Source organism: Nannospalax galili, unplaced genomic scaffold, assembly GCF_000622305.1.
Source record: "Nannospalax galili isolate Female #2095 unplaced genomic scaffold, S.galili_v1.0 scaffold1832, whole genome shotgun sequence".
NCBI lineage: Eukaryota > Metazoa > Chordata > Mammalia > Rodentia > Spalacidae > Nannospalax > Nannospalax galili.
Genome location: NW_008331832.1, coordinates 259,334 through 274,291, shown reverse-complemented (window position 1 = coordinate 274,291; position 14,958 = coordinate 259,334). Strand labels below are relative to the sequence as shown.

General features: G+C 41.3%; 1 protein-coding gene across 2 annotated transcripts in view; it reads left to right on the top strand.

Moving 5' to 3' along the window:
• Positions 1-4,378, top strand: part of LOC103729014 (olfactory receptor 145-like) — a 7,817-nt gene extending 3,439 nt beyond the window's left edge. Inside the window, exon 2 of one of the 2 annotated variants that reach the window (XM_017796574.1) lies at positions 3,395-4,320. In XM_017796574.1, the coding sequence (XP_017652063.1) occupies positions 3,395-4,320 (926 nt within the window). Of the gene's footprint in view, positions 1-3,371 lie in introns of those variants that run through there. The other variant, XM_008826985.1, reaches the window with a different exon arrangement.
• Positions 4,379-14,958: the final 10,580 nt, after the last annotated feature.

The window sequence follows — 14,958 nt, the reverse complement described above, 5'->3', positions numbered from 1 at the left end:
GGGGTTCTCATTGTACTCCTCTAGAGGACTATTGGTATTTGGTGGGGATATGTTATTTTGGTTTTTCATGTTATTATTTTTTCTCTGTGATTTTGACATGTGAATTTCTTTTGTAGTTTCTGATTCTTGTATGAGACTCAAGCCTTCAAGTTTAGGTCTGCTTCTTTTTGTGAACTTTATGTGTCTTTGTGGTTCACTTTTTGGGCATGAAAAGCTGGTTTGTCTAAGCTTCCAGTTCTCTCTTTTGATTTTATATTGGAGAGGTCAGATTTCTTTCGTCTTCGGGAGTGCCCACAGAGGCCGAAGTCAGATGAGGATAAGATGCTCTCAGCCTTTCTCCTCAGCTCTGGATCCCTCCAGGAAAGATTTTGGCCTCAGGAATTTGGGGGTTGTATTGACCTGGGAGCCAGGCCCAGGAAAGATGCTGGTCTATGGCACCTGGTGGCAGTGACACTCAGAGATGTAAAGGCAGATGGGGGTGGGAAGTGGCCCTAAGGACTCCTGGGGACTGCCCTGAGGAGCTGGGTTGGTCCCAGAGAGTGGCCTGCAGGTAGGAGAGAGGACTGTGGGTCTTGCAGGCCCAGGAAAGCAGAGGCTAGATCCCCTCTTCTATCAGCACCTTCTCCCTCCCCCCTGCCTAATCCAATGTACTCTCCTATATGTAATACGATATATAGATTCCAATTTATATCCCCACATGTCCTTTAGTGTGGATCCATTCACTGGGCCCACCAAGAGTCCTGTCCCTGTTAGACACTATCTTTCCCCTCCCAGTAGCCATCAATTGCCAGAATTTCCTTAGGTTGGTTTGGGATTTCTTACCTACTTCCATGTATTTATGCTAGGATTTTGTCTGCCTCAGAGTGCTTATTCCTGAATAGGACATCTATGTCAATCCTCTGCCTCCCAAGGCTCAGGGATCACTGTGGAAGAGGAGGTGGAAAGATGGTAAGAACCAGAGGGGGTGGGTGACCATATGGAAACAGAGTTTTCTAGACAACTGGTCAATTATTCATATGAACTCACAGCAATGGTGACAAGCATGCACAAATCGCATGCATCATGCACAAGTCGTATGCAAGCTTTCTCTGCTTTTTAATTTTTTTTTTTGTTTCTTTTTTGAGACAGGCTTTCCCTATAGCCACAGTGGCCTGGAACTCCACATGTAGAGTAAGCTGGCCTTGATCTCACAGAGAGCCTCCTGCCTCTGCCTCCTGAGTGCTGGGATTAAAGGAGACCATTAATATTGTAAATTATTATTGACCAATGTTTATTAATTCCTATTGTATTGGTGATTTCAGTGTTGTCTTCTTAAACCTTTTTTGGTTAACTGTTCTGGAATTGTTCATCCCTTTTGCACTCTTACATGTGTCTAATCTTCTCTTCAGCCTAAATTATTACTTTTAAACAACACCCTAAATGAGGTTTCCTTTCTTTTTAATCTTATTTCACCTGCTTAATTATGGTACCTGTGGCATGTTTTGCATTCATTTTTCTTATGCTCTCTTAACAATTTTGCTTTCTGTTTCATCACATTATTGGATGAAAACTTTTTCATGTATTTCTTAAAAATATTTTTCTACCTAATTTTTAATTCAGTTTTTGGAATTGGTTATATATACATTGGGCTATTGAACATTGTCCTACAGGCTTGGAGGTTTGGGTTCCTTTTTTTTTGTTTTCTGACAGGATCTCCCTGTAGCTCCAGCTGAACTAGAATTTACCATGTAGACCAGGTTGGCCTCAATCTCACAGAGATCTGCCTTCTTCTGCCTCTGTATCCTGAGTGCTAGGATTAAAAGCATGTGCTATCACTCCCAGTTTCCTGTGGTCATTTTTTTTTGTAATTAAGTTTTCCTGTCTAATTTGGTGTGGATAATTTCTGTTAATTCTGTCTTTGATTTCATTGACTCTTTCTGTGACTTTGTCTAGAGTGACATTAACTCAATGCATTGAATTCCTCGTTCTCTATTTTTTGTCAGGTTTTGGAAATTTTCACTTGGTTACTTATTGTTTCTTTTACTCTGTTAGAATCTACTATCTGTTAGCTAAATTTTCCCTTTCTCTAAATTAAAAATATGATTATAGTAGCTACTTTAAGGTCCTTATCTGCTATCTCCGTCATTAAGGTCTAGATGGTTCTACATATACTGAATATGTTTTTACTTTTTGATTATGAGTTATCTCTTACTGCATCTTTTTATTTTTAGTAAGATTTGACTTAATGAGGCTAGACATTTAGATATGTTGGAGGATTCAGGATCGTTATTTTTTCATACTTAATAACTGTTAGTTGAAACAGTAGTTTCTAAACTCCAAATCAAGCAATTCTACAAGATAAACACAGATTTCTGCTTCCTTAGAGAGGATAATCTCTGAGGAAATGTTCCCAAAGGAGTCTCTGTCTTCATAATCAAGCCACCGAGATCTGTAAACCAGAATGATACACTTTATTCTTTTGTTTTCCAAGGCTCAGGACAAGTGCTGCCTCCTTCCTGGAAGCTGAAGTGGACTTTGGATAAGTTCATAGTTGTAAGTCAAGTTTTTCAGTACAGAGAGAATTCTGAGATAAATTAGAGATTCTGAACAACCTCAGATGGACAAGAAGTTTTCCGAGCTCCAATCTGTTGTCTTCTATTCACCAGGTCTTTATCGTCCCCAGAAAAATTTTAACGAGGGACAGTGAAGTACAGAATTCCAGGTGTAAGTAAAGGAAGATATTTTCCTGCCTGACCTCGGCTGGTCGTGTAGTAAAGAGGTTACAAATGTAAACTGGGAGTAGGGCTGCTGAAGCTCTGCTTGGAGGGTTTGTGATATTAGGCTGCTTATGTAGCCTCACCCGTAAAATCATGAAATATGGACACACAACTCTTAACACCTCTCACAGTACCCTCCAAATAAGTGTTAGCTTAAAAGTTATTACTGACCCTATTTGAAGTTGAAATAAGAGATTGTGGAAAACATGGCCTCAACTTATAGTACTGTCTGTTCCAGAGCCATGGTGGCTTCTGCCTGCTAAGACTCACTCTAGGGAAAAGGCCCAGGTTTCAGCAACTAAAGCGGAAGATGGAAAGGGGAAGGCATAGCAAACAGACTGACTTCATGGTCTGGCCCAAAAGATGCCCACCATGTTTAGTACCCCTCTGTTGGGCCTCATCTGCTTTCATTTTGGAGCCAAGTGTAGCCTTTTACTGTGCTCTGGAAGTTAAGTCACTTGGTAATTCACTGTGATCCACAGCAAATTGTAAAAACCTGTCTACCAGAGTTCACGTCTCTCTCTTGGATTTACTTTTTCTAGAAGAGGGGGTGGATTTGTGAGTGTGGTGGGTGTGTTTCTCTTTCTCCAGAGCTCCTCTTCTCTGTCCCACAGGCCTCCCTGCAGAGAGAATGGAAGCCAAGAATTCTTCCGTGACCGAGTTCATCCTCGCAGGCTTAACAGATCAGCCAGGACTCCGGATCCCACTCTTCTTCCTGTTTTTAGGCTTTTACATGGTCACTGTGGTGGGGAACCTGGGCTTGATCACCCTGATAGGGCTGAACTCTCACCTGCACACCCCCATGTACTTCTTCCTCTTCAACCTTTCCTTAATAGACTTCTGCTACTCCTCTACTATCACCCCCAAAATGCTGATGAGTTTTATCTCAAAGAAGAACATCATCACCCATCCTGGGTGTATGACTCAGCTCTTTTTCTTCTGTTTCTTTGTTGTTTCTGAGTCCTTCCTCCTGTCAGCCATGGCATATGATCGCTATGTTGCCATCTGTAACCCCTTGGTGTACATGGTCACCATGTCTCCCCGGGTCTGTTTACTCCTTTTGCTGGGTGTCTATGTGATGGGCTTTGCCGGAGCTATGGCCCATACAACATGCATGGTGAGACTGACCTTCTGTGCTGACAACCTTGTCAATCACTACATGTGCGACATCCTGCCCCTTCTGGAGCGCTCTTGCACCAGCACCTATGTGAATGAGCTGGTAGTTTTTATTTTTGTGACCTTTGATATCGGCGTGCCCATTGTCACCATCTTCATCTCATATGCCCTCATCCTCTCCAGCATTCTTCACATGCATTCCACAGACGGCAGGTCCAAGGCCTTCAGCACTTGCAGCTCCCACATGGTTGTGGTTTCTCTTTTCTTTGGTTCTGGGGCTTTCATGTACCTCAAACCACCTTCCATTTTGTCCCTTGATCAAGGAAAAGTGTCTTCCCTGTTCTATACCATCGTGGTTCCCATGTTAAACCCGATAATCTACAGCTTGAGGAATAAGGATGTCAAAGTTGCCCTAAGGAAAACTTTGCACAGGAGGATATTTTCTTAACAAAGGATTGGTATCATGGCTATCCAGTGGTACAGTTGGTTAGTGAGCAGTGTTTATACCAGAAAGAACAATACTTGAACAAGGCGACAGAATGTTTTGTTTGCTAGTGTTTATATTTTTAATGGGGATTTAAGTTTGAGTTGCTTTTCCTCCTCTTCTACTAAAATAATTTTATGGTACTGGGGTCTGAACTAGGGTAGGGCTCCAGCATGGTCAGCAAGCGCTTTGCCATCAATCTACATTCAACCCAGAAAAAGAATTTTAAATCTCTGCGTTTGAGCAAGAGTTTCATGCAGATCTATTCTTTCTGATCCCTGCTCTACACTAACTCTTTCCAGATTTCTTAATTTCATGCAGATTTTGAGGGACATAGTTTATTTATTCTTGAAGAACCCTTATAAATCATTTCATTAGCCTCATTTAACATCTATTGGAGACTCAGATACATGTTGTTACTTTAGGGTAAAACCTTAAATAACAAACTCAAATGTAGGCAGTTGAATTACAGTCTGTTTTATTTTCCTTATTTTGTTCACAATAATTTAATGCAATTTCTCACAAAGCAAATTTTCAACATTATTTTCTTTTTTGCTTTTTACTTTTATTGTGTGTATGTATGTATTGTGTGTTTGTATGCAACTGCACCCATGTTGTGCAATGCCTGCAGAGGACAGAAGACAGTGTTGGAGCCCCTAGAATTGGAGTTACAAATTAGTGTTAGCTGTCAGGCGGGTGTTGGAATTCAAACCCAGGTCTTTTGTAAGAACAGCCAGTGCTCGTAACTGCTGAGCCATCTCTCCAACCCTATGGTTCTTTTAATTGGTCTTGGCTAAGTGACAAGGGAAAAATACGATTGTGTGGTTGTCATTTAGTTAAGAATGAGGTTATTTGTGGAATTCTGTGACCTCAGCCTAGTGAGTTAGAACTTCTAGGGGCATAAGGGTTATAAAGACACTGAATGTAAAGTTATGCATTATTTCAAGACAATGTGAGTAGAACTTAGAGACTTTGGGGGTGAATTTGGCTATTGGAGTCGTGGTGGAGAAATCTTTGACTCAGGATAACCAAGGAAGGATCTGTGAAGTTTCAGGGAGCTGTACATTACTTGGGGCTGTTATTTATCAAGGCGGTGCCTAACAGCTGCTTACTAGAAGAGACAAGTCATTTGTTTGTCAAGGACCAACTAAACCATTTTGTTGCTTAGCACTTCTATTTTTAGCATTTTAGTATTATAGTAAGAAGACTTTTTTTTTCCTGATTATCCAGACTGCTGAATGGGTAGAAATAATAATTTTGAAAATTGATGAAGGAATACATTTTTGGCTTTTTACTCTAATAAACAGAAAGTATTTTTTCTAAGTTTTTCTTGAATTATTGCTTAATGTTGGGTAAAACTGTCAAAGCGAAAATAGTTGGAGAAAATAACATTTAGAAGTCAGAAATCAGGTAAAGTAACTCTTGGACAAGGTTTGGTTTGATTGGTCCAATCATTGTTTCTATGTTTTCACTCACCACAAAGGATTATAAATTAATAACTCTGATGGGCCCTTTGCCTTCCCCTATGCTCAGGGAGATGAACTTTTTTTTTTCATTTCATTTAAGAAATTTTATTTATTAATTTATTTTAAATTATTTGTGCATGACTATTTTGCTTGCTTGTATATAAGTGTATCTGTGTTATGAAATGTCTGTGGAAGCTAGAAGAGGGCATTAGATACCCTGGATTGGAGTTACAGATGGCTGTCAGCAAGCTGACATGTGAGTAGTGGAAACAATCTGGGGCCTTTGCAAGAGTAGCCAATGCTCTTAACTGGTGAGCCATCTGTGTTGGATAGCTTTAGTGTCAACTTGACACACCTGGGTTGAGGGAGCCTCAGTTGGGGAATTTCCTCAATTGGGGAATTGCCTCTATCCAACTGGCCTGTGGCCATGTCTGTGGGGCATTTTCTTGATTGTTGAGTGATGTGGGAGGGCCCAGCCCACTGTGGGTGGTGCCACCCCTGGGCAGGTGGGCCTATGTTGCATAAGAAAGCAGGCTGAGCAGGGGCCAGGGGAGCAACCCAGTAAGCAGTGTTCCTCCATGGCTTGTGCTCCAGCTCCTGCTTCCAGGTTCCTGGCCTGAGTTCCTACCTTGGGCTCCCTGATGAACTGCGACCTGGTAGATATAAGCTGAATAAATCCTTTCCTCCCCAAGTTGGTGTTGGTCAGAGTATTTTGTCACAGCAATGAAGAGAACAAATTAGGACACCATCCTTCCAGCCCTGAGGTAAATTTTATTAGCTGTAATGTGGGAAATCTGAGATGTGCCATACTTCCTGATTGCTGTGACATAGGAGATCCTATAGGAGTTGACCACAGCAGATGACAGCATGGATATTATAGAAACATGCTGGGATAGGACTCTGACTGTGAGGCAGCGCTGAGCTAGAACAAAGGAGCAGGGGGATTTTGGGAGCAGAAGTCACATCTTTATCTGTTGATTTATTCTCCTTTCATGTTCCTATTTTCTCATTTGGACCCGCTGGGCCACACTGATGGGGCAGCATTTGGCTGTTTGCCTCAGGTCAGCCAGGTGTTCAAACTCATCTTCCTGCCCACCTTTTCTATTCTTGTCTTTGGTTGCTTGTAGTTAGACAATGGAGTGCACTTTCTAAGAGAGCTGACACTTGTAGGAAGTTCTTTGTCTGGATTTCTGAAGGAGTGGAGTATTGGGGAGTGATGTTGTAGGGAGGGAGTGAGTCTTGAGGAAGTGCCTCTGACTTCACCAAAACAAGTGCTTTTAATTATTGAGCCATCTTAAAGATGAGAATATCATTAAGTTTCTGGCTTTTGAGGTCAACATGTTTGTGGAAGATTGAAACCTTTCCCTTTTAAAAAAATTATTATTTTAATTTTATGTGTATGAGTGCACCCATGTTGTGCGTTGCCGAGGAGGTCAGAAGAGGGCTTCGGATTCCCCTGGAACCAGAGTTAAGGACGGTTCGTAGCCGCCATGTGGGTGCTGGGAATCGAACCCGGGTCCTCTGCAAGAGCAGTCAGTGCTCTTAACCACTGAGTCAACTCTCCAGCCCCAACCCTTCCCTTTCTTACCAGTGCTCACAGTCAAATAAATGACAAAAACTGCTGCAAGGGCTTTATATAGAGACCATCTAAGCAACACAATTCTTCAAAGCAGAGTTGTTTTTTAGTGACTTAAATTCAAGAAAAGTGCTAATTAGTGAAACAGAGTTATGCTAAAAATATGGTGAAATCTATTATCTTTGTCCTCCAGATCAATGTCAGCATAAAGACTTTTAATTTGCTCTCAGGAAAACTGTTCTGTGTAGTCAATATTGCTTTTTGCAAAAGTGAGAATAAGATGGAGCTTACCAAAACCTTGATGAATTATTTCAGACAGTAAAACAGTCCCTGGACTTACAGCTTTGCAATATGGATATTTATTGCTTAATTTTTATATGTCAGTCTATTACAGTCAGTGAGTTTTTGATATATATGTACATATATATTATATAAATATATTAAAAATGCTACATATTTTAGCGCTGTCTTTGAAGGAACTTGTAATCTAGTTTGAACTTATGGAATATAATTGTGAAATAGTTAACAAAACCGATATTAGATTAAACAAAATAAATGTATACGGAAAACTTGGTAGTGAGGAGAGGAAGAGAATGACTTAGTTCAAGTCTATTTTTTCAGTACTTCCCCTAAAAAAAACTTTCAAAAAAAGACAAGGTCTCCCTGTAGCCCCAACTGGCCTGGAACTTGCTAGGTAGACCAGGATGGCCTTGATCTCCCAGAGATCCACCTGCCTCTGTCCCCCCAGGTGCTGGGATTAAAAGTGTGTGCTGCCATACCCAGTTTTAAATGATTAATAACATACTTTATTTCTTTCTCTTGAAATTCACCTTGTTCTCTAACATTTTATAAACTCAATTAATATTTGCTCAGTGAATTCTCACCGGTGTGTATTCTCTCTCTCAGTGGTCTCTCTCTGCCGCGCTGTCTCTCTCATCTCTCTCTCTCTCTCTCTCTCTCTCTCTCTCTCTCTCTCTCTGGTCTCCCTGTAGCCCCAGCTGTCCTTGCTCTCTCTCTCTCTCTCTCTCTCTCTCTCTCTCTCTCTATCTCTCTCTTTTTGGTCTCCCTGTAGCCCCAGCTGTCCTTGAACTTGCTATGTAGACCAGACTGGCCTCAAACTCACAGAGATCCACCTGTCTCTGCCTCCCAAGTGCTGGGACTAGAGGCGTGTGCCACCATGCCTAGCCTTACTATCTCTTTTTAAAAAAAGATAAGGACACTGTTAAATGACAGATTCATTCACGAAATGAGGAATTCAGGTAGGGTTTGATTTCAGATTTATGTGCTTCTGGCTCTTACTGTCAGTTTCTATATACTTTTATTAAAAAATTCTTTTGGTTAATTACTTGTTTCATATTTGTTGGCCTTTTTTAAAGATTCAGTCCTAGGTTATTGACTATTTTGCTGATTATTTTTTCTTACACACTCCTTAAAGAGTTTACCATCTATTTCTGATCACTCTGTTCAGATGAGTTCCCAATGAACCCTTTCACTAAGTTTCTGATGCTTAGCTTTTTCTTTATTTCTAAGTGTTGTCATTTGGAGGTCTTGCTGGTGTTACATGACTTTGTCTTAACCCAGCTCTTAGCCGTTGCCCTCCTCATTCCCCCTTCTCTTATCTTCATCCTATTTCCCTGTGCTTGAAAACCTCATCAAATTTTATCTGTGCTTTTCCTCCATTGCTTTTTCTGAAAGCAGAAATTCCAAATCCTGTTTTTCATTCTGTCATCACATCATTTAAGAGAGCCCTAGGAATTAGGTTTCCTCTGGGCAACATCACCCTGGGATTGAAAAGGGCCCACCCCAAGAGCCTCTGCCTCTGACACCTGGAGAACCAGTATCCTCCAGTTCCAATAATGTGGGCCCAGCAGACTCTACATATTCATATTTCCTGGTATTTGTTTGATCTTTTCTATTATTTGTGTCACAAGCACATTTTGGGGAACACATTTGTGTCTTTTCACAATGCCAGAATTTATTGAATAACCATAAATCCACAAAGTACAGAGGTTTCATTGGCAGCAGTTTCCCAAGTAGTCTTGCTTTCCTTGATAGCCTTGACTGAGGCAAACACAGGTCTTTCATTCTATTCTCTTTGTTACATGTATGTGTGTGCATGTGTGTGTGCAGTCACCCATATGTGTTCATGTGATGGGCAGAGCTTGATGTTGGGTGTCTTCCTCTGTCGTTTGCCACCTTATTTTTTGAGGTGGACCCTTTCACTGAACCTGGAGCTCACATTTTGGCTAAACTGGCTGGCTGGTGAGCTCTGGACATCCTCTTAGTTTTGTCCCCACAGGACTGTGGTTACAGAGGAGCTCTGCTATGCCTAGCCTTTACCTGGATGCTGGGGATCCACACTCAGGTCTTTACTGTAGTTTCATTTCTGTTGCTGTGGTAAGCTATCTTGAAAAAAATAAAGAGTGAGGGGAGAAATGGTTTATTTTAACTCACAATTCTGGGTGATGGTCCATTATCATAGGGAAGTCAAGGCAGCAGGAACCCGAAGCAGTTAGTCACATCACATCCGTGGTGGGGAGCAGGGAGGCAGGAATGCTCACTTGATGAATGCTTGAATGCTCCCTTGCCTTCTTGTGCTCCACTTGATTTCTCCACTTATAGTTTAAGACCTTCTGCATTGGGAATGGTGCTACCCACTGTGGGCTGGGTCACCCACACTAATTAACTGAATTAAGACAATTCTTCCACAGGCCAACCCAATGGACAACTGAGACTCTCTTCCCAAGATATTCTAGGTTGTTCACAATTAAACCTAACCATCACAGTCTTCACGCTTGCACAGCAACACTTTACCCACTAAACCTGGCACTTTTGTTCCAATCTTAATAACTAATATTAATTCTCAGATCACACCATACTCATCATATAATAAACACACACACACACACACGTATGTATGTATGTGAGTTATAGAATGGCTATGAAGGGTTAAAAAGGTCGTATCAGCTTTTAAGAAGTTTCAAAGAAGCCTGAGAAACAGAAAGGAAGCTGATAGAGCTGCAAAACAGTCTTTCTGGGGGACTTGGAGGGTGTGGGGCAAGATAGCCTATCCTGCAGGAGGTCTGCAGGAGGTGCTGCTGCTTCTGTCATGGGGTCAAATTGTAGTCAGACTTGAGCTACAGGAATGAAGTGTAGTGGAGGCTGTAGAAATGAGGGGTCCAGGTGAATAAATGACCAGATGGATGGGTGGCAGATCCACAAAATGAATCAACAGACTGACAGTGGACAATCTGAGTAGGCCATGTTAACAGTAGGGATGGAGTTGAGCTGAAGTCCCTAGGATAGTTGGGAGTTTTTTGCCTGTAGGTCCCTTGATGCACACAATCAGTAGTCAGATGACAGAGGCCATTGACCTCACAGCCTCAGGTACCTCCTCTTTATAGGTCCAAGTGAGGGAGCTGTACCCTTTCCTCAGACTTATATGTCTGATAAGTTCTTGGGTCTGGCTTTTCTAATATAATTTTAATATGCCCGTATGCTCCTGCAGTCCCAATTTACTTTGATAAATTTATATGGTGGCACCCTTTCTACTCCTAGAAATAAGCCATTTATCAGTCTATCCTGGGTGGTTGCTGTCCAACAGATAGTGTTGTTTACAAGTCCCCCAAGGTGTGGAGTCATTCTTCATCCTGAAAATGGAGTCAAATGATACTTGTAAAATGGATGGTTGTGAAAGTCTCTCAGGGCAAGGCACAGTCTTTAAAACCACTCCTTTACACAATACAAAGTAACGGCACAGCTTGATAATGGTTGTGACACTGCTGGGGGCAAGGCAGAAACTGATAATTTCTCTCTACTGAATTTTGGCCAGAAAAGTAAGTAAATTCATTTTCCATTGTTATGAGCATTATGTTATTTTTATCCTAATGTGTATGAGCAGTGGCCAAATCCTGGCCTTACAGCTGGAGACTATGTGTTATCGACAATGATCCACACCACTCTTCACCCTTTTCTGTTTCTATTGCTCTGCAAAGCTTCTCCTCCCCTTTGGTCTTTTCCTGCTGCATTCCATTGTGAAACTTTTTTATTTATTTTATGAATAAATTTTACTTGTTTTTATTTTTATTATTAAAAATTTTATTTTTATTTATTCTTTGAAAATTTCATATATGTATACAATATATTTTGATAATATCTTCCCCCAGTAGTCCTTTTCAACTCCTCCCTGGACACTCCCCCTACCCTCCAATATATCCCCTCTGTATTAATTACTTTTCTACTGTTATGTTAAAATACTATGATCAAAAGCAACTTAGAGGACAGAAGTGTTTATTTTATCTTATGGCTCTAGAGGGTGTACAGTCCATCATGGTAGGGAAGGTATGGAGCAGGAATGTTGTGGCATTACTAAGCCACATTAAGTTATATGCCAATAAAGAAACAACCTGACTTAGCATTCGTTTTAAGGCAGAGTAGACCTGAATTCTGAGAGCCCATTCCTTCAGCTGTCACATGGAACTGTGCTCCTGAGGCAAGCTCCACACATTCTATTATTGCAATAGTATCTCCAGCATGAACTGGGAAAGAAGAAACTAGGATTCACTTTTATCAGAGAATCTTGCCCTTTGATCCCCAGGCCTAGAATCACACACATGATATCAAACAGACTTGTTAATTTTTCTCATTGTTTGCAATGGGAAAAACATACTCCTTTCAGGGCTGTGATATATAAACCATTCATATGGGCATTCATACATAAGTTTGTTCATACTCTATCTTACACTATCTTGAGCGGAGGGCAGGAAGGGGTCCTGAGGGGTTAAGGTCATATGCCCAGGTCACAAGATGAGCACATAGCTCAGTGAGCCTGTTTATATTATAATCAGTAACTTTTTGGTTGGAAAGTTAGGTAAAAGTCATTAGTCCAATTTATGTCCATATTGTAAAAGTCATTTCTATAGAATGTGAGGCTGGCCTGGTGGTCAGACAAGAGGAATATCTCATTTTATTTGTACTTTTTGAGAGAGAGAGAGAGAGAGAGAGAGAGAGAGAGAGAGAGAGAGAATCCATAACTTCCCCAAATACTACCACCAACTGGGATCAAGTGTTTAAATACATGAGCCTATGGGGGGCATTTCTCATTTAAACCACAGTATTTATTTTAAGGCCCAATAGACTCATGGGCATCTCAAGATGCAAAATACATTTTGTCTAACTTCAAAAGTCCCTATAGTCTTTAACAGTGTCAATCTAGCTCAAAAACCAGAGTCCAATGTCTTTTCTGAGTCAAGGCAATATTTTAACTACTATTCCCTATAAAATCAAAGAGAAAACAATGTACTTCCAATATATAATGAAACAGAATATACATTCCCATTCCAAAATGGAGGAATGAGGGCACAGTGAAGAAAGACTGAATCAAAGCCAGATTGAAACATAGCAGGGCAAACACCAAATCCACTAGCTCCATGTCTGGCATCTGGAGCTTCAGTTTCAAAGGGCTTAGATGGCTCTGCCCCTCAGCTTTGTTGCCTGCAACATACATCTCTCTCTTGGGCTGGTTTCAAGCCAGTATGCATCTTTCCTTGGCAGATGTCTCAGGCATTTCCAACATCTTGGGGTCTCCAAGGTAACCCAGGCTTCATCTTCACAGTTTTATGCAGTGGCCTCTTTGCAATGACTCTAACCTGATGCATTTTGCCTGGCTTCAGCAGTTCTCGGAAACCAGGAAGGAAGAATCAATCACTGACATCCTCAATTTTGCATCTTTCTTGTTTTCAAACCCAGTACCAAGCATGTATGGCACTGCTAAATTCTGTTGCCAGCTTACAGCAAACCCTAGACCTCTCGAATCACAATTACAGCAGTTTCAGTGTGCTGAGGCTGTTGTAAAACCTCCTCCCTAGGCATTTGCATCCTAGGAACAGAAAACTCTCTTATGCTCTCTTCTTTCACATACTGGAGCCTTAGCTGGGTGGGGTGTTGCCTTCAGGGCGTCTTTTCTATTGTTCCAGTGCAGAGCTAGAGGCTTCTCTTTAGTGCTGATAATCTCTTTGACAACTACAGCTTCTTTTCCAGTACTTGATTTTTATTTCTTTCTGTCCCATCTGTTGCTCTTTTTTCATTGCAAACCTGCATAAGCGTCATCAGTCATAGCCAGTCCACAGATTCAATGCTACGATGTCTTGAAATCCCCCCCCCCCGAAAGAATTTAGTCCGTTACTTTTAAATTCTGTCTCACACAAAATTTCAGGATATGGTCATAATGCAGCCAGATCTTTAGCCAAAGTATTACACAAACAGCCCCTAGCCCAGGTCCTATTACCGCCATTGCTTCTCTCTGAGACCCCCTGAGCTGGACCACAATTGTCCCCAGTTTTATTTCAAGTGTTACTGAATTCAAAGCTTGCACAAGAAAAACTCATTAAGCTCTACCCACAGCACTCAATGGCTTTTCCAGGCCTAAATTTCAAATTCTTCCACAAAATAATCCAAAGGTATTTGTTAGGGAAAGAGGAATTTACTGCTTGTTTGAATATACTGCTCGTCTGAATTTACTGCTTGAATTTACTTGGTTGAATTTACTGCTTGTAACCAATTAACTCAACTGGAGACACAGGCATCTGGAGATAGGGGCAAGTGCTACAGCCCCCGGAGCCTGACCTGTTCTGTGTCATGTCAGACATGTCTGCTTACACGAGATAACGGGAAAGAGCCGTGCCAGGCACATACCAACTATCTCTCCCCGATTGAGACACCTGAAGGGAGTTGTAACATTTTTCTTGTTTTAAAGTTATTGGTTTGTGAAATGCTTGCTTTGAAACTATTGGCTGTATAAACACGGGCTTTTGTGTAACGGTTGTGGGAGCCTATATAATCTTTACCTAAAATTGCCTCAGGGTCGATCGCTCTAACCAGACCTGCGTGTCTTGGAAAGAAGGTCGGCCCCAGCTAGCTGGTTTAATAAAACTCTGCTTGATTTTTGCATCTCCATACTCATGCATTTGTTCTCCAGAAGAGACCCACCGAGTCACGGACCCTAACAGTATTAACAGTGATGTGATCAGGTTTACCACAGCAACAGCTCCACATCTGATATGAATTTTGGTGTTAGTTACTTTTCTGTTGCTGTGATAAAATGCCATGCCATGCCCACAAGACACCATTTCATGGTATTCCTCTTCCGTTTCTGGCTCTTACATTCTTTCCACTCCCTTTTCTGTAATGTTCCCTGAACCTTTGAGGGGGTTGGGGGGGTGATAAAGGTACCCCTCATTTAGGGCTGTGCAAAGTCACTTATATTGACTGCTGCCTTTTGTGAAAAGAAGCTTCTTAGACCAAAGTTGAGAGCAGCACTAATCCACAGACATAAACTAAACATTAGAAACAGTTTGACAACATGACTGTTTAGTAAAATAACAACAGCACGTCCCTCCCTAGGGTCTATAACCTCCTGAGTCATGCTTTTTTGACCAGGTTTACAATTCCAGGTATAAATTCTCTCCTGTGGAGCAGTCCTCAAAACCAAACAGATAATGGTTGGTTACCCCATTACAATCATGCAACTAAAGTGAATACATCTTTCCTGGCAGGCTGAAA